The 21192-nt window shown below is 39.6% G+C and overlaps 1 protein-coding gene across 2 annotated transcripts; it reads left to right on the top strand.

Annotated features, from left to right (window-relative positions):
* The first annotated feature begins 13768 nt into the window (after nucleotides 1–13768).
* Nucleotides 13769–18626, top strand: zfpl1 (zinc finger protein-like 1). 2 transcript variants are annotated; one of them, XM_004557297.6, is made up of 8 exons: nucleotides 13769–13937; nucleotides 15163–15280; nucleotides 15372–15483; nucleotides 15649–15842; nucleotides 16008–16086; nucleotides 16206–16391; nucleotides 17165–17288; nucleotides 17379–18626. In XM_004557297.6, exons 2-8 carry the CDS (start codon nucleotides 15179–15181, stop codon nucleotides 17563–17565), a joined length of 984 nt encoding a protein of 327 aa, XP_004557354.3. In that variant the 5' UTR covers nucleotides 13769–13937; nucleotides 15163–15178; the 3' UTR covers nucleotides 17566–18626. The 2 variants fall into 2 exon arrangements, with proteins under 2 accessions (XP_004557354.3, XP_004557353.3); XM_004557296.6 differs by having other exon boundaries at nucleotides 13770–13937; nucleotides 15166–15280.
* Nucleotides 18627–21192: the final 2566 nt, after the last annotated feature.

The raw sequence follows: 21192 nt of genomic DNA, 5'->3' as shown, positions 1-21192 counted from the left end.
TAGAGCAGTCTTGTTTTAAAGACTTATGTCGAGCATTTTAGCTGTCATCGTCATGTTTTTCTAAACCATGCATCTTTTTGCAGCTCCTTGTAAATCACAAGATAGCCAATGATATCCATGGCCCATTAGCTACCACTTGAATTAGCAACTGAGACCAGCTCATTAAACTCATTAGGAGAGGAAAGACTTCAGTACAGCTGGACTTCTACTTGCAAGTAGAGCAGTTTCCCCCTGCTGGCTATTAAAAAGAATGCCGTTTTAAAGCTAGGAATGCAATGCAATGCGTCACAGAAACTCAAGCAGGGGTAATTCTAAGGGTAAGGATTGATTTGGAAACTTGCATATAAAAGAATGCAAGAGAGAGAAAGAGGAGGCCTACTGAGCAAACTGGAGCTCTAACACATTAAGCTGTTTTAGAAATACCTTAACCTTTGCAGGCTTTAAAGGAGAGCCATCACTTCACCTTATATCACCCAGAAAGGCTTTACTGCCAACAGTACAGATGTCTATACTGCTGATCTCGGACTGTGCACTCCTTCTTTTGAACAGCTTTTGTGCTTCTGGAAATGAAAGAGTATCCTATTGTCATGGTCAGCCGGATCACAATTCAAATAACAGTGACCTGAAGGTTGGGCCGTAACCTATTTCTTGGCTCACTTCTAGACGATTTAAGACCAGTCTCTGTAAATCTCATTGTGTTCTTGCAAAAAAATGTGAGGGGAATGAAATATGAGAAATACAATATTGAAAATGAGGCCAAAGGGGGATATGGCAAGGGAATAGTGGAGATAGTGGAAATGTTGGCGCTGGGAGCTGTTGAAGAGTCTCAAAGCAGATGGGCTTGCTTGGTTTCTAATGCAGACGCTTTAATAATGTTTTCACAAGACTTCAAGAGTTAAGAGTTGATCAGTCTGATCATCGTAGATAGGCATTATATAATACTGCGGGATTTTGGAAGGAACGCCTTGTCTAAGCTCCTAAAATCCCGAGGCATGACCTTGTTGATTCGAACAGTGCAGACACAAATTGTACTGATGACTCTGCAGGTGAAACTTTTTCCTAAACTTTTCTAATTTTGTCTTCTTTTTCTTATTAAAAAAAAACAAACGTTCTAGACTTCAGTGCGGTGCTGTAGCTACAACTCTGCACTAAAGATGACACCCATATCCAGTCTTTGTCTTGTTTGCCCGTATTCACAAAATATAATCTAACACTAACACCGATGTGGCAGCCAGAAATCACAAACTGTCAACAAAATTCAGCGGTATGACAGTTTGACAGCCAAAATAACAGAGATTTGAAGTGCGTAGATTAAACTTTCCTCATCTTAGAGGCAAGTGATTTAAGTGACTATCAATTGGAGCAACGGACAGAGTTGACTGACAAGGAAGTGGTGTTAAAGACATTTGACAATGTCCACTGTCAGCTACAAATCTCAGCAGAACTCAATATAATAAACAGCTCTCACCCTGTGAGCTGGTGTAGAAATTTTACATAAGAGCAGCAAAGGAAGATGGAACATGTAGTACTATATGCATCAGCAGGGACCTAATTTTGATGGCCCAGAAGGAAGGACCATTGACAAGAATGTCGCAGGAAACCCTACAGTACTAACTCCTGGATTGCCAATTCCCTCTTGACACTGATGGTGCTCCAGCAGCCTTGGTGTCAGCAAACAAACAGACAACTGCAGATTGGGAGCCAGACATAATCCGTGTCCCAGAGGGACGTGGCTGAGCTTGTTAGCTAGGGCTTACTGGTATGAGTGTGGAATGAAGAGGATGTCAGTGCTTTATAGGAATTGCTCTATATCTTCTTGAACCTGTCTTGACTTTAGCTGAGCTCTAATGCTGGTTCATCATTGAAGCTGCATACTTATCCAAAGTTATGTAAAAAAGCACAAAAAAAGAAGGTTTCTGTTGTTGTTTTAAACATCTTACAGCATGCTCTTTTTTGCAGTTACCCTGTGACTTTAATTTATTTAGGTAATAATGCTTTAGATGCTTTATTACTGCACGATGATCTTACAGCAATATTACATTAACTCACTCATGTTGTTCTCATCTGGTTCAAGGTTTCAGAGGCAGTCGCTCAAGATGCTCAAACGTTCTGCATTATTTCCTTGCCTTGCTACTATTAAGCTTGCATTCTTTTTAATTAGCTAATGTGGGAGATAAATGGAGACATAATGTCTGTGCGTAGGTGTGAGAGATTTACTTCAGGAGTGGATTTAAGCGGAGCATTATCAAAGACAAATTTGCTGCTGAGCAAATCTACTGTAGCTAGCATAACATCTGTTTGAAGTGAGCTATTTATTCTGGAGTGGTAGTAATCACTGTGATGTGGCTCAAATTACTGAGGTGCTGCTCCAGAATGGAATAAAATTACATTTTGCCAACCAATTTAGCGTGGCTGTTTCACAATTAGAACAGGAGGATATCACTGACACAGTTGTTCTATATTGAGGTCGATAGTAAATACATTCTATAGCAGCCACTTAATAAAACTAATACAATTACAAAAACGTATATGTGCATACTGAAGAATTTGTGCAACTTGGAGAGATTAAGTTTTTGGCCTTTCTTTATGAAAAACATCCTGCTTAATAGGGACTGGACCTGATGTGGGCAGGTGCAGACAGGCAGTCAGACTATATTTGCCTCAGTGTGTGAGCCAGTGCACTGGATTTTGTTTTAAGTGCACTAATGAAGAAAATCTTTATATTTTTTCAATATTTCTAGGAAACTGGGGTTTTGCTTGTTTTGTTTTTTTGTAGCAAGGATGCTATTGTGTGATTAACTATAGATTAACTATAGAATAGAATTTATTCGATTCCTTTACAGGATGAGCTTTGTTCCCCCCAAAATGACGATTATTTCAAAAATGACACTTAAAACTCAGCAGTCAAAGGTCATTGTTGATGAAATTCAAGGTGAGTAAATGACACTTTCATTGTTTTAGCTTGTTTGATGGCCATTTTAGCATCTATTAGTTTTCAGTAATCTGTAGCATGTTAGCAGCAATACTCTGCTTTAGCAATGTCCCTTTCAGGATCATCAGGTCCAAATGTCAGTCTGTCCAATACGTCGGTTTAATTAAAACCTAAAATATTACAGAATCCTCAGTGGTTCTTTCTGTTCTAACATGCTAAACTAAGGTTGTAAGTAAGGGCTTGTATTGAGTTATGCTATACATCAGCATGCTAGCACTGTACTTATGCATGTTAGCATGCTGTTAGGATTTAGCCCAAAGGTTCCTGGCTGGTGACCACAAACTGGTAATTGTGGTCACGTCACTGTTTAATCTTAATGACAGCTGGGAAAGTGAAATTTTCTTAAAGTTGCAATGTAGCTGAACTGATGCTAACAAGCAGTGAATTTTTGACCTTTCAGACTCACCACCACCATCATCACAGTATAGCATTAGTCTTGTTAAAAGATAGCTGCTTTCCTCTTCTATATGTTCAGTCATTTATTGTTTTTTCATCTCTAATTTCTTTCACATTGTTTTACGTGATTTCTTCACATTGCTTGTTGGCTTCTATAGAATAATTAATTTCTCCGCTAATCTCATTAAGACATGTGACTTAAAATCTGCTTCATTAATGACCAATGAATGCCAGGGATGTAAGCACAGACAAAATTCCACAAAAAGGACATTGTGTAAAATGTAATTAAAAACAAACTATTTTTCAATTTTATAATTTAAATTATTTTTTATTTATTAGATGACAACTTTAAGAAGCACATTTTCTATTTGATCAATATATATCAAAGAAACCTGTGATGGAACCACGTAATATTCTCTTTTTCAACAACAATCTGTAAATGTCTGGAAACTCAGGAGAGCAGCTTCTGGACATTTCGGAGAGGAATGTTGTGCCATTCCTGTCTGATATAGGACTCTAGCTGCTCAACAGTCTGGGGTCTTCTTATGCCATATTTTTCATTTCATGATGTGATAAAACTTTTCGGTTGGTGAAAAGGTTGTGACTGCAGACATGCCAACCTCTGCCCATTATTCCAGCCCCAGACTCTTCTACTTAGTCTAAGCCGTGCTGTTGTAATAGGTGCAGTATGTGATTTCACATTGTCCTGCTGAAATATGCAAGCACTTGTCTGAAAAAGGCCTAATCTGAATGAGAGTATATATTGCTTGGAAACCTGTATACACCTTTCACACCTTCGTGTATCTTTAAACACTGATGGTGCCTTTCCAGCTGCCAGTACCACAGGCACTGATGCACCCCCATACCATCAAAGATGCTGGGTTTTCAGCTGAATGCTGATAACAAGCCAGATGGTCCCTCTCTTCTTTAGTCCAGAGCCGTATGGCTACAGAACAGTTTTCCACTGTGCCACAATCCATTTTAAACGAGCTTTGGCCCAGGGAAGACAACAGCCTTTCTGGATCACATACACATATGGCTTTTTCTTTGCATCACAGAGCTTTAACCTTCATTTGTGGATGGCACTGCGAGCTGTATTCACAGACAGGGATGCAGTGATTTCAGTGACAGAATCATTCCTGTTTTTAAAGCAGTACCACCGGAGGCCTGAAGATTGCAGGTGTCCATTATTGATCTTTGGCTCTGTCACTTGTGAATGTAGATTTCTCCATATTCTTTGAATCTTTTGATCATATTATGCACTGTAGATGATGAGATATCAAATTTCACAGTTTTACATTGAGGAACATTATTCTGAATCTCTTCCACAATTTGTAGACACATTTTTTTGCAGTTTGATGAACCCCTGCCTATCTTTACTTCTGGGATGCTCTTTTTATACCCAGTCGTATCACTGACCCCAAAAAAGTTGATTCTGTTCAACTGGATGTAGCGTTTTCAGTGGGAGAAACGTTTCATTGCGCATCCAAGTGACTTCTACAAAAGTGAGTTCAAAAAAGTCACTCTGAAGTTTATTTTCATGAAATAGGGAAATGTCTTATTTTAAACTTTTGATATGCTTTCTATTTTCTAAGGTGAATTTAAAAATTGGTTTAAGAGATTTGAATTCTGTTTCTATTTAAATTTCACACAGCATCCCAGCTTTATGGGAATTGCTGGACTCCAATTGTACGCCCCTAAAGAGCAGATGGTTTCTCTAAAATCCCCGGTCTGATCCCAGACCAGGACTGGGATATGAGATATTCTGAAGCTGAAAAGGGAGAAAGAGAGATCAAGATGCAGTTACCTCGTGGCTTTTACTGAAGGCCATAGAGGCACATCTGTCATACTGAATGAGTGACTTGTACCTTGGCTGAAACTGGTATTAATAATCTACTATTGTAATAAAGTTGATGTGTCGTGGTGTCTTCTAAGTACCTTAGTATTTGAACTCAAAGGCCATGTGATGCAGTTTGCTCAGTAGCTATCAATAGTTATTTTTCTTGACTTATGACATTCAGCTCATCCCTTAACACTTTTATAGCTCAAATAAAAGGCAAATGTTATTTTGATGCAACACATAGTGTCACACAAACAGGAAGTAACTCTTTTGCTAAATCAAATGTCAGTTTCTACAGTACAGCCTCCCAGTTGCTTTCAGTGTGATGGACATTTCCATGTCAGCCCAGCTCTTAACACCATTCTGTTCCCTTTAACCATCAAAGTCATCATTATACAACCACGTGTAAATATCTACTTTCTTTCTTGCTACATACATTTTCATACACTGAGATATAATTCATGTTTGGCTGTCACATTTATATTTAAAGATACAGCCGTAACAAAGAGTGTAGTGTGGGCTGAAACATTTTGGCAGTGGGTGTTTCTCTGCTGCGGTAAGAAGAAAGTATAATAGCCTCAGGAGCTGAAAAGCTTTATCTGGTTCTGTAGACGGCCTTACCAACATTTAGGAAGGTCCGTCTGTCAGTTTTATCTTTTGGCCATGAGTCAGAGAAACAGTTGTGACAAATTGACAGTGACTACTTACCTTTTTTATCATGAGTTATTATCAATCCATGACACATCCAGGGGAGTGTTCAGTTTTAATTATTTGAGACTTGAGTGGTGCTCTGATATTGTCAACAAAGCCATTCTGATCAAGCACCTCGAAGATGGGCGATACTGACACATCACTTTAATGATTCACCTAATTTTGCTCTGAATGAACATATCCATTATACTCATTAAATCACTGACACCAGCTGTGCAAAAAAAAAAAAAGAAAAAAAGAAAAACTCTCTCTTCTCAGGTTTGACTCGTATCCATTAGTCTTTATTTTTCTCATCAACAGAAGGTGTGGCTGGTGATTGTTAACTGTGCTTTCATATTGAACGGTTAAGTGCAATTTGATATTGATTACAGTAAGTCACAGATCCCTCATCGGCTCACAGACAGACACTGGTAACATGATGTATTAAAATCATGCAGCACTCTGCTCAACCAGGCAGATGCACAGGCCCGTCTTACGTTTGCCAGTGAACATCTAAATGATTCAGAGTAGGTTTGGGAGAAAGTGCTGTGGCCAGATGAAATCAAAATCGAGCTCTTTGTGAGTATGACCCAAAGAGCATCATCCCCACAGTCTAGCACAGAGGTGGAAACATTATGCTTTGGGACTGTTTTTCTGCCAAGGGTACAGGATGACTTCACCGCATTAAGGTGCCAAAGGACGGACATGGTACTGTAAAATCTTGGATGTACTTGAAGCTCTTTCCTTTGGGCAGAACACTGAAGATCGGTTGTTGATGGGTCTTCTAGTATAACAATGACACCAAATATACAGCCAAGACCACAAAGAAGTGGCTAAAGAAGAACCACATTAAGGTCATGGAGTGGTAGCCAGTCTTTAGACCTCAGTCTTATAGAAAATCTGTGAAGCTTCAAGCAGCAGCTAAGAAATGTGCTGGATTTAGAGAGTTTCTGTAAAGAGGAGTGGACCAAAATCTGTCCTGAGACGTGTGCAAACCAACATATAAAACATCTCCAGCCTGGGGATCAAATACTTCACTTAATGAAATGCAAATCAATTCATAAATTTTATGTATTGAGTTTTTCAAACGTTTTGGTTGATATTCTGTGTCTCCCTATTAGAACAAAACTACAATAAAACATTAGAGACTATTCATTTCTTTTTAAGAGAGAGAAAACTCTTCAGCAGAGGATCAGATAATGAATTCCTTCATTCATTTCCTCCACAGTATGTTTTTGGCACTTCTGTGTTGGCTTCATTTTTCAGGTCTGGAGGTTGATGCTAGGTCATAACATGAATCAAAATCCCGCATTCTCCTCCTATCTCAAAATATGATAAGTGTAACAACAACACTCTGCTTCTTCTCCAAGAATAAACAACATTTGTGGTGCAGGATTTGATAGACTGGGTTCAAACATTCAGCCCAGTGGTGAGCAGAGGATGCTAATAGCAGGTCAAGCACACAAGTTTCCAGAGAATGAGGCAGCACAGCCCTTAGGCAACAGTATAATCAGACATCACTGAGTAATTCTGTCTCAGTAAAAAGGACGGCCATCTGTCTGTCTCAGTGGAAAAGGAAAAAATGGCTGAACAAAGGATTTCAAAGCCAACTTTTAATGGCGTTCTTCAAAGATATATTCACTACATTTTATGGTGCAAAAAAATCTTTGGAAGAAGTGATGGACTTCTTAACCAGAGTTCTAGCAACATAAGATACTCTTTTCAACTTCAGTCGTCAACAGCTGGATACAGAGATATGATATGTAAGTCATCTGGCCTGGCGTAGGAACTCTGGTCCGTTTTTCTAAGCTTCTGTACACCCTGTGTTCTTTGTGGGCCTCAACTTGTATAACTCCAGTGTGAAAATACTAGAAATCAAGTACCTTACTGTCAATTCTTGCCAGGTAAGTCGCTTGATGTGTCACAGACATCGGTGTGGTGATGAGCTGCCAATTTATCATCATGCCATAATCAGGTCTTTGTGACATTTTGTGACATCCTGCTCAAGGTCTCTAGCATTTCTTGTCCATCACAAGTGCCTCAAGCTTTATCGCATGCTCACCAGGATCTCCCACCGAGGAGTGTCAATTTAATTTACTGTCTCATAAAGCTGAGCCCTTTGAGACTTTAATGGTGATTACAGGCTATTCAGAGAACCAATAACAGCTGAGAGCCGGGATGGGGAGGGTACCTTGGTCCTCTGCACACCTCCACTCCCCTTCAGCCAGGGCACTTAATCTTTACACGCTCTCTGTCTTCACGGCTGAAGCCAAACATCAGCCTTTACTTTGTCAGATCCAGGCTGCTTTCCTTGTGTCTTATCTTGATTTCACAGAGTTTCTCTGTATTTACCTGCAGAGCCAACATCTCTGCTTTTATCTGCTATTTAAAGAGATCTGCATAATGTGGTGCAATATGCCAATGTTGCACTCTGGATTTGCGTAGTGCTGGTGTTCCTTTAATTGGTTGAAGATGAGGTTTTTTTTTCTCCTAAACACTGCTGGTGATGGTGGGGGTAATAATAGTGCTGATGAGAGATTCCTTGGTGAAAAACATTGCTTTTTTAGCTGATACATGGAACTCTGAGGAATTTGCTGCTGCTCAGAGCAGTATAGAGAATGCAGCAGGCATCTGTCAAAAAAGATTACTCCTTGGAAAATGTCTTTTCTCTGTCAGCCTCTGTGTGTTTTCTTCACTGTGAGTGAGTGGGAGAGAATGTCGAGCAGCCAGGCAAAGAAAAAGAAAGAATCACACAATATTAAACCGTCCATTTTTATTTGTTCTTTGCAATGATTTTGCTCAATAAAGTGCTCTATTTGCTAAACTGCATTAAACACATGGGAAGGATTTGTGCAGTCTTAGTATATGCATTACACGCCTGGCCTGAGTCATTTTTGCAGCAGTGATGTTCTACATTTCCTACTTTCCTCACTCAGCTCAGTGATGAGAACAGTCTAAGTGCTCGGGACCTCTCCGTCTTTTATAAGATTACCGGGTCCAAAATTAAATAGAGGCATGTGCAAAGGTTAAAGGGCCGGGGAAGAGTCAGGCAGGGTTGAAGTAATGTCACTGTCGCTCTGCTGCTTTATTGAGAAGAGCACAGACAGAACCTCCATCCCCTCCCTCCAAACAGCACACACACATTCAAACACATGCATTTCCCTTTATTGATTAGTTTGGGGGAAAAAAAAGGTTTAAGGTCAGCAGGCATATGTCTAAATTTCTTTGTCTCTCACACTCCATTTGTCTCTGTCAGGTTCAATCCTCTCCTTCCCTCATCAGGGGCCCGTGCTTCATCCATATATCTGCGACTCCCCTCCCCCGACCCACTCCCTCACACTCTGCGGTTTCTTTGTGTCCATCTCTTTGCCCTTCACTTGACATACATAAATCAATCAGTCAGTCCAATTTCATTCAGAGCAAAGCCTGATGGATTTGCTTCTGAGCTGCCGTCCTGATAAAGTAACAGTATCCAGAGTGTAATTATGTTCTGAATTAGATGATGTGATTATGTGACCATGGATTCGATTTTGCGTCATTTTCACTAATCACGCGCACACAGAGAAAATACAAGCACATGCAAACAGATACATCGCATTGGGAAATGCAAACATATAGCTCAAACTCAGAAATGGGGTAAACAGGATTGTTTTTATTTTGGATTTGCTGGAATGCTTCAAGAGGAACAAAAACAACGGCGCATTGACACAAAATTGAATTCAATTCAGTAAAGTTAAATTTGCTCAGCCAATAATGTTTGCATTCTTTTTATTCACAAGCTTAAATCTATGTTTTCAAATGGATGGTAGTTTGCAGTGGTTTATATCATCTATTATACAACATATTCATATATTCACATGTACAAACATTTACCTTTAAATATCCTGAATGTCCAACTTCACATCACTGGAAGGATTTCATTTGCATGTCTTTCATAAACAGAGCATGTGGGAAATTGTTTCCTAATGGAAAAGGTTTTACATAAGATTACAGCATTGTGTTGAGTCACCTTTCATTTCTTTATAGTTTTTTTTCCTTCAGACATTCTTGTAATGTTTTATAGTGGCCTTTAGCAATAGTTCTACAGGTACAGCAGTTAGCACATCTCAGCGTGTTGTGTAATGTGTCCTTAACAAAATCTGAGGACAAAAGTGGGAGAGCCAGGTCTAAATAACTAATCTACAGCAGATCAATAGTATCTGAAAGTCATGCACATAAGAAACAAAATGACAAAGATCAAGCAAAGACCTGGAAGGTGCATGTGGGCCTCGACAGAAATGGTCCCAGTGGAAGGGTGTCTGTCAAGAAGTTTAAGTAGCCAAATTACACAAGAACTGGACTGTACAGGAAGACTGGATGTACAGCAGTGAGTGTGTACAGTCATCTGTAAAACGTGTTGGAGACTGTCTTGGTTTGTGGCTGCAGTTCAACCAGTGGAACTGGGAATCTTAACAAATTGATGGAATTATGAATGTAGGAAAGTGCCATTTTATTTTGATCCATCATGCAATGCCATCTGAAAAGTGTCTGTTTGCAAAGCCTGAATGGCTAATTTTCCAGCATGACAATGAACCCAAACACATACCTTAATAGAAAAACACACTTTGGAACACTATTAGTCATGGACTGACTTCCCCAGAGGTCTGACCTTAATTTTACTGAAGCAGCGTGGGATCATACTGACAGAGAACAGAACAAAAGGCAGCCAACATCCAAAGAAGAGCTTTGAATTCCCCTCAAGAAGCCTGGAAAAGTATTCCTGAAGCCTCGTATCCTGATGCATGCTCAATAATCATCCTGAAGCCTACTTAAAGAAATGACAAGAAAGCTGCCTAAGAGAGTTCAGACTGTGTTGAAGAGTGGTCATATTAAATATTGACTTTCAAGTTCATTAGAATTGTACAAATTCTGTTTTTATCATATATATTACATTTCCATATGTGCTTTTCACATGCTTTAATAAATAGCTGCATATTTTTCCATTTCTTTGCAAAATATAAAGAAATGAGGGGTGGCTCAAAACTTTTGCACAGAACTGTACTTGATTCTGCTCAATAAAGTGTTTTATACTCATAGTGTCTTTACTTTTGGTTCATTTTTATTTTTTAAATTACTTTTTAAAACTTATTCTTGGTTTTTATACTTATCAAATACAACTGAATGAAGAGAAATTAACATTGCAAACAACAAACAAAAATTGGCTTGGGTCTCAGCAGGATAGGGCAAGAGGTGGGGTACATCCTGGAAAGATCAAGATTTATGGGGCTAATACACAGAGACAGACAACCATTCACGCTCACACCTACAGACGGTGCAGAACCTGCAATTAACCTAACATGCAAGTCTTTGAGCAGTGGGAGGAAGTCGGAGCCATGCAGGCTCGGGATAAACATGAAAACTCTACACAGAGAGGCTCCAGCCCACCAGTGGATTTGAAGCCAAGCCCTTTTTGCTGTGAGGTGACAGTGCTAACCACTGCACCACTGTGCAATCGGCCACACAGTGTGTTATTCACAGTCTAAAAAAAACTCTGTGTTATCTGCAGGAACACACAGAGTTTATTTTTAATATGTGGATTTGTTTCTATTCCACAGTGCAGCTGCAAGACTTACAATTAAGGTTAGATTTATAGTTCAGTCATAATTTGGTGTACAGAAAATTGTTGTCTAGGGTCCAAGAAACTGTGACAAATCTCGAGCTCTGATGATTAAATCTTCTCTTCCATGTTACAGACCTGAACCTGCCATGCACGCTGCTGAAACAAAGCTATTTGTTCATTTAAATGGTGTTTGGATTTCTTAATTAGTATTTCTTTAGTAATGTAAATGTAGAAATATTTAAAATAACACAAAAACTTCACAGTGACACAGATAAATCAAAGAAGCTATGCCTGAGTCTTAACACTTTCCCTCAAAGATAGGGCTGATAACTGATCAATAACTGCCAGACTCGATCAATCAATGTCCCCCAGCCTCGCCCAACTAAACGCTCTTTCGCTGTTTCAGACCGAGCTGCATCAGCTCCAGGGGTGATTTGTCCTCCAGTGCCTCTGTCATTTGTCTTTAGATTTCCCTTCCATCTGATAGCTCCAATCTTTTCAAATGCCCTTTCCACATGCCCTCATACCCCCTGTCAGTGATTTATACTCGTCCCTGGTTGTCAGCAAGGGCACTACAAGTCCATACTCATTTGCACAAAGTCATTAAATCTCATTTTCATATTTTTATTTTGAAGGAATTATGCAGCTTGCCACTCGTGGTGATACAGTCCCACATGTATCCAAAGTTGTTTAATAATGCTGCTTCAGAAAACCACCCAGACACACAAGTGTGTGGATGAGAGTGAACTGCTCCACTTTTTTAATCTCCTTGTTGATGCAATTTCACTAAAATTAATTAGAAGAACTTAAGTTGTAAGTGAGAATTTAAAGAAAAAAGACATTTCAATTCTATGAGGAATAGCGGCTTGAGCCTTATACAGCACATGCCAGTCTCTTTCCTTGACATTTTTTACATTGTGTTTGTTTTGGGGGAGTTTTATTTTTGACTTTTCATTTTCTCATTTTACTCTCAACGCTTCCCTCTGCAGGCAATTCACGTGTGCAGTGAACTGTGAAGGAAACAATTTGTATCCTCATTCTCAAATACATCCATGCCCATTTACACACGCAAGCATACATGCATCTGTAAAGACAAAAAGTCATTATTATGCATGAGCAGGCAGCATCATGCCCGCAGGGATGTCATTACCATGCATTTAAAAGCTGCTTGTCAGGGCAGGATTGAGATCCGTCATGGTGGCCAATGTGGAAGATGTGAAGTCGCTTTACTTTTTAAAGCAGAAGCTCTGATTTTTCTTTTCTTTTATTGTTTTTTTTGTTCGCAACTGATGTCCATCTGAAATGATCAAGTATTCTACGCACGTTTGTTATTGCTGTATTTCTTTACTCCCATTTGCATTCATGATATATTACTAAACCAAACTGAAGCTCAAACCGCTGGGATCTACAAGAGTAAATGAGCACAGACAATCATTAATCAGCTATTCAAAAAATGCATGCACAAACATAGGGCGATAATCTATATTGTGCAGCCTGGTTTGATGATGAAAGGTTAATGTCTTTATCTGGCGTTATAGCTGATTTCTAATTGATAGAAAATGCAGGAAATCTATCTATCTATCTATCTATCTATCTATCTATCTATCTATCTATCTATCTATCTATCTATCTATCTATCTATCTATCTATCTATCTATCTATCTATCTATCTATCTATCGATTGATTGAATTATATAATTAGTTTAATTGTACAGTCAGTATTATGAAAATAGAAAGGGAAGACAAATTTATTTCATCAGTCAGACACAAGCCCCTGGAGAGCAGACTAGGAGAAAAGGGGAAAGAGAAACAAAAGGGAGGTGTGTGTGTGTGTGTGTGTGTGTGTGTGTGTGGGTGGGTGGGTGGTTGGGTGGGGGGTATAATGGTGTTATCGTTTCATGAAAAACGCTGCTTTTAATCTACATCTCAGATGCCATACTCCAAGTATTCTGTATCATGAGTAATTTTTGAAGTAGGAAAAAAACATGTCGGCTAGTGCCAACATTTGGCCCAGGGTCTGTAACTTATGTCTGTTTGGCATAAGCGCCAAAGAGGGTTGTGATTAGAAACAGATTTACAAAACAAAGCATGGCTCATGCTAAGGTTTATACTTATCACTTTAGTACATTTAATTACCGATATGACAACATTCAGCTTTTTACAAATCATTCTAACAGGGTAGTCCTGTGCGCTTCGACGCAGCAGATGGCAGTATACGCCAATCGGTTTGTTTACAAAAACACACGAAGAAGAAAGAGAAGCGGAAGAGACGTGGCACATAAACAGAAGGAGGAAGGAAACAGTTTTACTGATGACAACCTCTGGAGCCGCCTTCCATGTGAATTCAGCAAGGAAGCTTAAATGACAGGCGTACCACATCACCTAAAGCGAAAGCGACTCGATTAATGTCTGTCTGATAGGTAACGTCAGTAATTATTGTCTATATTTGAACTTCGTCAACTCAAACAGCTAGCTAGTTTAGCTCGCTAACGCTGCTTTACCCGGTAACTTCCAGTTGAGCTAGCAGCTAGCCGCTGTTAGCTCAGTTAAATGTTAGAATTAAGCTGTGGCCGGGTGTTACAGCTGTCAAGACGTGTTAGTTGATATCTAAAAAGACGTAGATGCTGAGCAGCTGGGTTTCCGAATTACTTATGGGAAGTTCCCACGTCCAAACACTGCGTGCAACTATTACAGATAAAGAAATGAAAAGTACTGACAGTAAATACAATGAGTAGCATCTGTTGCCGTGTTTGAGTGGTATATTGCTCATATATAAATTGTGGCACGTTGACAGAAGAACCCCAACCTTTAAACTGCGTTATAATATCCAAAGAGTGTTAGGTTTGTTTGGGACAGTTCATTTGCTGACTGTGATATGACAGCAGGATGACATCAGCGAAGTAGTTATGAAGACCACCCATGCTTCAACCTTTGTACTTACTATCACCTAGCTAGGGCAAAACACTCAGCAAACGTCACTTATATTTAATAGAATTCTAAATTCAGAAAAGCTGAAGTCAAGTTTACTTCAGCCCCTGCAATACTAACATCGTTTGTAACTCTGTATGGAACTATGTATGAAGTACTGTAACATATCAACATAAGATCTGTTCTTTGGAACTCCTGATCCCAGGAGGAAACAAAGATTCTTTAGGGAATATATTTGGTTCAAACCAAATATATATGTTTCTCTTTGTGACTGAGAGAGCAGACAAAGCTAGCTCTTTATAAATTAAATTTGTATTAAAACCATTACATATTTTTCATGCCAGATGTTGAATAGGTTTATTTTCTTGAGCACAACATAAGTTAAAACCCGACTTATTACTTTTTTTTTTTATTCAGGTGGATTTCTACACTCAATGTCAGGAATTTTGTCAAACATTTCCTGTCAGGAAAACATCAACAAATAAAGTTCTGTCATTTTTTGTCTAAGCTGTATTTAAAGTGCAGCTGACCTCAGGATAACTAGATTAAATGTGAGCCTTTAAAAGTCTCATGTTTTACAGGCATGCTTCATGTTTGTAGCTTCTGCTCATAGTAAAATGGAGTTTAGCCTTGAAGTTACAAAATGACAATTGTGATCCTCAGTCTGAGCTCATGCTTTTTTTTGGAGTCCAACACAAACTACTTGTTTGTCCTCAGCAGATTGCAGGTGGCCATGGGTCTCTGCAAGTGTCCAAAGAGAAAAGTGACCAATTTATTCTGCTTCGAACACCGTGTGAACGTGTGCGAGCATTGCCTTGTCTCCAATCACAACAAGGTTAGTGGGTGAACGCATGGTGTCACGCATATTTGTGCAAAACTTGTAGCATCACAGTAACCTTTTTTGTTTTTAACATTTTCTCCTTCAGTGTATTGTGCAATCATATTTGCAATGGCTTCAGGACAGTGATTACAACCCCAACTGTACTCTGTGCAATAATCCGCTCGCTGCACAGGACACTGTCAGACTAATCTGCTATGGTGAGATTCAAGTTTCTTTTCCTTCTTTTCCAGCAGTTCATTGTAAGCAGAACAGCAAAGATTAATGGAATATTTAAAAAATAAAAAAAAAATTGTGCTCATAGCTTAAATAAATACGATTCTGATCCTATCTCTGCAAAGTGAAACTTTATTTTTCCCTCACAGATGTGTTTCACTGGGCATGTCTTAATAACCTGGCATCTCGACTGCCCCTCCATACGGCCCCAGCAGGATACCAGTGTCCCACCTGCCAGGGTCCAGTTTTCCCCCCTACCAACATGGCCAGCCCAGTTGCTGATGTGCTGAAGGAACAGTTGTCATCTGTTAACTGGGCTAGAGCTGGTTTGGGGCTGCCACTGGTAAGTCGTTGTTGTGTAATCTCCCTTTCGTCGTTGTATCCTGAAAACCAATAAAGTAAAAAAGCATACACAGCCATTCTTAGCATTTTCTGGTTGTATTTAAATATCAAGTTTACACGTGTGATGCTCTGAGATAATGAAGCGAGTGATGTTTGACTATCTCAGATTGAGGAGCCTGTCCAGGTCCTTGATGAGACTGCATCTAATGATGTCACAGATTATGCAGACTGGTCAACATTTGATTGTAAGCCTTACTCCGTTTCCTTCTCCGTTCTATTTGAAGTGTTTTCATTTGTAATAAAAGTAGCAAACATCAGATCAGATCAGCTGTCTCTCTTTTTTTTTTTGTGTGTGTTTCTACAGCACAAGAACAAAGCAACATGTACCCCAGCCATTCTTACACCAGCAGCGCACCATCTAATTACATCTCACCTCCACAACAGGGAGACATTGGAGGTCCTCATAAGAATGGGGATCCAAACATGCAGGAGCACTCTATGATCAACTTTACTACTGGCACCGCCGGTGACACTATCACAATACACACAGGTACAGTGCTCAGAAAGCCCTCCCAATCTGCTCCCACTCTCTGCTTAGACCTTCCACCCTTTTTTGCCAAACAAAGCTAAACTTTTCATAAGCATTCTCATAAATGCCAAAATGCATTCAGGGTATGAAACATAAGTCCTTTTACCACCATCTGACTTCCATACCCAACCTCTTCAACCCCAAGTTTCCCCAAGTGCTGTCCTAAAATGTCTTTGTACAGACAATGATTAAGATTCTAGTGGTGACAGTCCACGATGCTGTGGAGCAGTGCGTCAACCTTGATACCTAAATTGGGCCAAGAAATTGAAATTTACAAAATTGGGCCAAGATGCCTGTCCGTTATTTCTCCCCCATTCGTCTCTGTGCTGCGTCCTCAGGGACAGCCATGATAGCAGCTGGAGGACGTGTCATAAATTTCTTCTGTCAAAACTCTATCCATCCATTTTCTTCCAGCTGTCCAATTCAGGGTTGCATGGGGGGAGCTGAAGCCTGTGTCGGTTGTCAGGGTGAAATGAGCAGGTACACCTTGAACAGGTCACTAGTCCATGGCAGCACTAAAGTAGAGAGACAGCCAACTATTCACACTCGCATTCCCACCTACAGCCGGTTTAGAATCACCAGTGTACCTGGAGAGAACCTGCACATTCCACATAAAAAGATCTTAGCTGGCTAATCGGTTTGAGCCCAGAACCTTATTGAACTCAGTAGCTCAAAATATAATATGAAAGCAGTTTTCCTTTCTTGATGAGACGTGATCCTTTTCTTTCCTCCAGCGTCATCACCGAGAAAGGTCTATGACACACGGGACGGTGGTCACAGCTCTGTGACACAGATCGACTTTGATGACGACAAGTATCGGCGGCGACCAGCGTTAAGTTGGTTTGCTCAAATACTCAAGTTAGTATTATATGACAGCATTTTGGGACAGAGACTTCTTTATTTGCTGTGACAGAAAATAATATGGGAATGTTCTTGTGATCTTTCCAGGAACCGCACTGGTGGAAAGCGGAGCTCTCTTTCCTGGAAACAGCGCGTCTTCATGCTTCTGCTGGTCGGAGTTCTGGGATTCTTTACGTTGATAATCATCATGGCTAAACTTGGACGCGCGTCGGCTGGCTCAGACCCAAATTTAGATCCTCTTCTTAACCCCAACATCCGTGTGGGGAAAAACTAATGACATGCAGTGACCCCTTCTTTTTCTCATGCGTTACACAACGTATGCCTGTGTAGAAAAAGAGCTGAAACTGGACTACTATTATAGGGTTAGCTCACCAGAGGGTGCTGTTTACCCACTGGGAAGAGGCTGTACTTTATAGTGGAGGCAATCCCTGATTTCTCTCTGTTACACAGGGCCATGGACCTGGGGACGTGACCAAGGCTTGGTGTGTTTTGGCAAAGGATTTGGTAACTGTTGCTTTGATAAAGAGGGGCAGTATTTGTATAATATTTGTCACTGATCTCTATAATTTGATTTTCTCTTTTTTGTTTTTCTTTTTCCTCAAGTTTACTAGAAACTAAACACTGTTGATGTTGAAAGAACATCTTAAGCTGGCAGAAATGCCAGAATGTAACAAAAAAAAGCCACCTTTACCCAGATGTAAACAGATTCCAGTTACAGGTTTGTTTTTGAGGGTTGTGAATCTCTCATTGAGAAAATGTTGCCCTCATAACTGGAGTTGTACCCCACACATAATACACAACTATTTACAAGTGTCTGCATTACTCCTGAAAACTGAATGCTTTGCTTTTAGATTTTCCATACATACCGTGTGTACATTTTTTCCTGATGTTTTTTTGACTGGCCATTAAATAGAAATGCTCCAGAAAGGCAGTATTTTTTATTTTATTTTATGGTGATGTATTCTTCTGCTGTGCGCAACAAAAATCATGCGTGAGCTATGTTTGAAATGCCACTTGTATAGCTTCAGCGGGGATGTTATATTGCACTTTATAGTGTCGTATATCAAACGTATTTATTATCTTATTGCCCAGTTTTAATGAACCTCCTGCTGACTGCTGGCGATGCAGACCAGTGATTTTAAGAGTAAATAAGATCCCACATAAATGACAACATTTCTGGATGATTTCTCCAGCCTTCAAAGAGCAGGAAGAAAGGAAAAAACAACTGCAGGCAGACAGCAGCCTGCAGGAGTGCGTCTTCTCTTCTACAGTATCTCACTGTGACAAAACACTACATATAGAGTACATCTGTTCTAATAAATGGTGACTTTGAAAGGTTTTGGAGTTTGTATCTTATTTCAGTAGGTTTTCATGTTTTTCAATCAGGATATATTTAAAATCATACTTTTTTTTTCTTCTTTTTTTTTTAATTCTTCCACAGGGAGTATGCATGGGCTTTAGAATTATGTTTTGAAGGAGCTGCATGCTTGGACTTGATACATTAGGAAAAAAATACAGGCAGGCCTACATGGTGTAGACAAAGCCTGATGAATACACGGTGCTAAACCATGTGACTGCAAGCAACTCTAACTCAACTCCCCCTGCTGGTTTAACTTTGCTCTTAAAGATCAGAGTTTGACCTCTGAACAGACTTCCAGTTCCCCTGTTTTAAAATGTATTATTATTAATTAAATACTTTATGCAGGGTTTTCCTGAATAGTTGTGTACATATGACAGTAGTCAGTGCTCAAAAGCATAATAGTTACAATTTGGGGCTTAAAGATCCAGAATCATATTAACTAAACCTTTTAGTCTCATCTCGTCACGCACTCACTGGCCACTTTGTTAGGAACACATTGCTAATACTACGTTCCTCTGGTTTTGTGATATTTGGCTCATATTTACTTCGTAGATCAGCAACAATGCAGCCATTAGGACATGGGGACACTGTGGTCATAAAGGACACTGACATGTCAGCAACAATACTCATGCAGGCTGTGACCTTTAAACAATCCATCACCCTGAACTGTTGATACAAGGCAGGATGGATCCATGCTTTCATTTTTCAAAATTCTCACCCTACCATGTAAATGTTGCAGAAGACATTAGAATAGGCAATGTTTTTATTATTGCTGTTATTATGTTTTTCCACTCTTCTATTATCCAATTTTGGTGAACTTGTGCAAATTGTAGCTTCAGTTTCTTCTTCTTAGCGGAAAGAAGTGTCACCTGATGTGGTCTTCTGTAGCCCATCTGCTACAAGGTTCAATGTGCTCTCCATTCAGAGATGCTGTTCTGCATACTTTGTAATGCATGGTTATCTGAGTTACTGTTGCCTTCCTATCAACTTAAAGCAGTCTGGGCATTTTGTTCTGGCAACAACATTGTCTCAACATTGCAACAACACTGAGAGCTGCCACTCACTGGATATTCTCCCTTTTTTTCAGAACATCCTCTGTAAACCCCGGAGACGGCTGGGTGGGGAAATGCCAATGTGGAAATGAATAACAATGAAATATTCATGTGAAAATGGCAATAGGATGCAGGAGCTTCAATTAACAGACCACAACTGGCCATTTATTAGAAACATACAAACATACAAAGAAATTATATGACCGCAAAAGTCATTGAATTCCTTGTATGGCAACAACTCCCGTGACTGGAGGCAACCACCAGCTGCAGTCCTAGAAGCAAACAAGGAATTAAAAATCTACACTAAATACAGCCGCTAGAATTACTAAACAAGTCAGTTCTGTGAATGGCGTCTAAAACAATCCTTAAATAAAAGGCAGCCAGTGCTCTGCTCATTTTCTGCCTACAATTAAAAGTAATGTATGAATTAATAAATACAAAACACACCAATACAGAAACAGTAAAGCTTTACAATTATTAAAACTACTCATAAAATATCTGTCATTTCATTTTATCTGGCAAAAGTATTAGTCAGATCTGGAAGTCAGGCAGGAAGCAGGCCCTACAGCTGGCAGCAATCACCTGTGTGACTCACTTGTGATTGGCCCTTCCCTTGCTTGGTGTTCCTAAGCTACACTCAGACCAGCACACCTGGCACCAGGAACTGTACCACATTTAAAGTCTCTTTATTACTTCTGTTTGTTTATTATTAAAATGATCTGAGATTCAGGAAGTGACCTTAAGGCATGCTTTGGATTGTTCATGTGATGTACCAAGTGAACCTGCATCACATGATAGGGCAAGATACCCATTCAACAGTCATATTTTCCCTGCATAAAAAGTTTACTTAAAAGCTATAATAATTAAATGTATTTGAAAAAGGACAGTCACAGTCTTTTAGCGTGGAGAGTACAGCATTCATTTCTGCCTGCAGTGACTTATTGCGTGATGTAACTTTGCCACATCCTGATTTATTGAGTCCTGTGCAGATATTAGTGTTATAAATATCCACCAATGCGCATGAGCATTATCTGACTCTCCCAGCTTTCCATTGTGCATGCTATTGATTTTCTGTGGTTCTGAGCCACGGTTACATTGATGAGGGGAGACCTGCCAGCAGTTATCAACATGCACATGTTGGAAAAATTACAAAGTGGATCACAGCTCTGTGGTATACACCAGAATATTTTGATTGTATTCTCTAACATGTTACTCGATACATGAAAATTTTCTTTGGTGGTTTAACATAACCGCTTGACTGCTTTGTGAAGTCTAATGGTTTTTGTCACTCTATCGGAGTTCAATGTATTTCTCAGTAACTCTGAGTTATTAGATTGTCCATTGCACTGACATAATAGGGACATCCTGATCAATACGTCCACACTTTCTTGTTAACACGCTGCACACTTTTCCTGCACTTCACTGCACTCCTGATGCCAATCGTAGGCAGTAAAAATATCTTTGTAATGAACTCTCACATCTGGAGTGA

Source organism: Maylandia zebra, linkage group LG10 (assembly GCF_041146795.1).
Source record: "Maylandia zebra isolate NMK-2024a linkage group LG10, Mzebra_GT3a, whole genome shotgun sequence".
NCBI classification, from domain to species: Eukaryota; Metazoa; Chordata; class Actinopteri; order Cichliformes; family Cichlidae; genus Maylandia; species Maylandia zebra.
Note: the sequence above shows the minus strand (reverse complement) of the source record. Positions and strands in the feature narration are given on the sequence as shown.

Excerpts from the sequence above, each read along its gene's own strand:
- zfpl1 (XM_004557297.6), top strand. The coding sequence starts at position 15,179 with ATGGGTCTCTGCAAGTGTCCAAAGAGAAAAGTGACCAATTTATTCTGC. Across the intron at positions 15,484-15,648 it reads TGTCAGACTAATCTGCTATG|ATGTGTTTCACTGGGCATGT; the intron begins GTGAGATTCAAG and ends TTTCCCTCACAG. Across the intron at positions 16,392-17,164 it reads CACTATCACAATACACACAG|CGTCATCACCGAGAAAGGTC; the intron begins GTACAGTGCTCA and ends TCTTTCCTCCAG.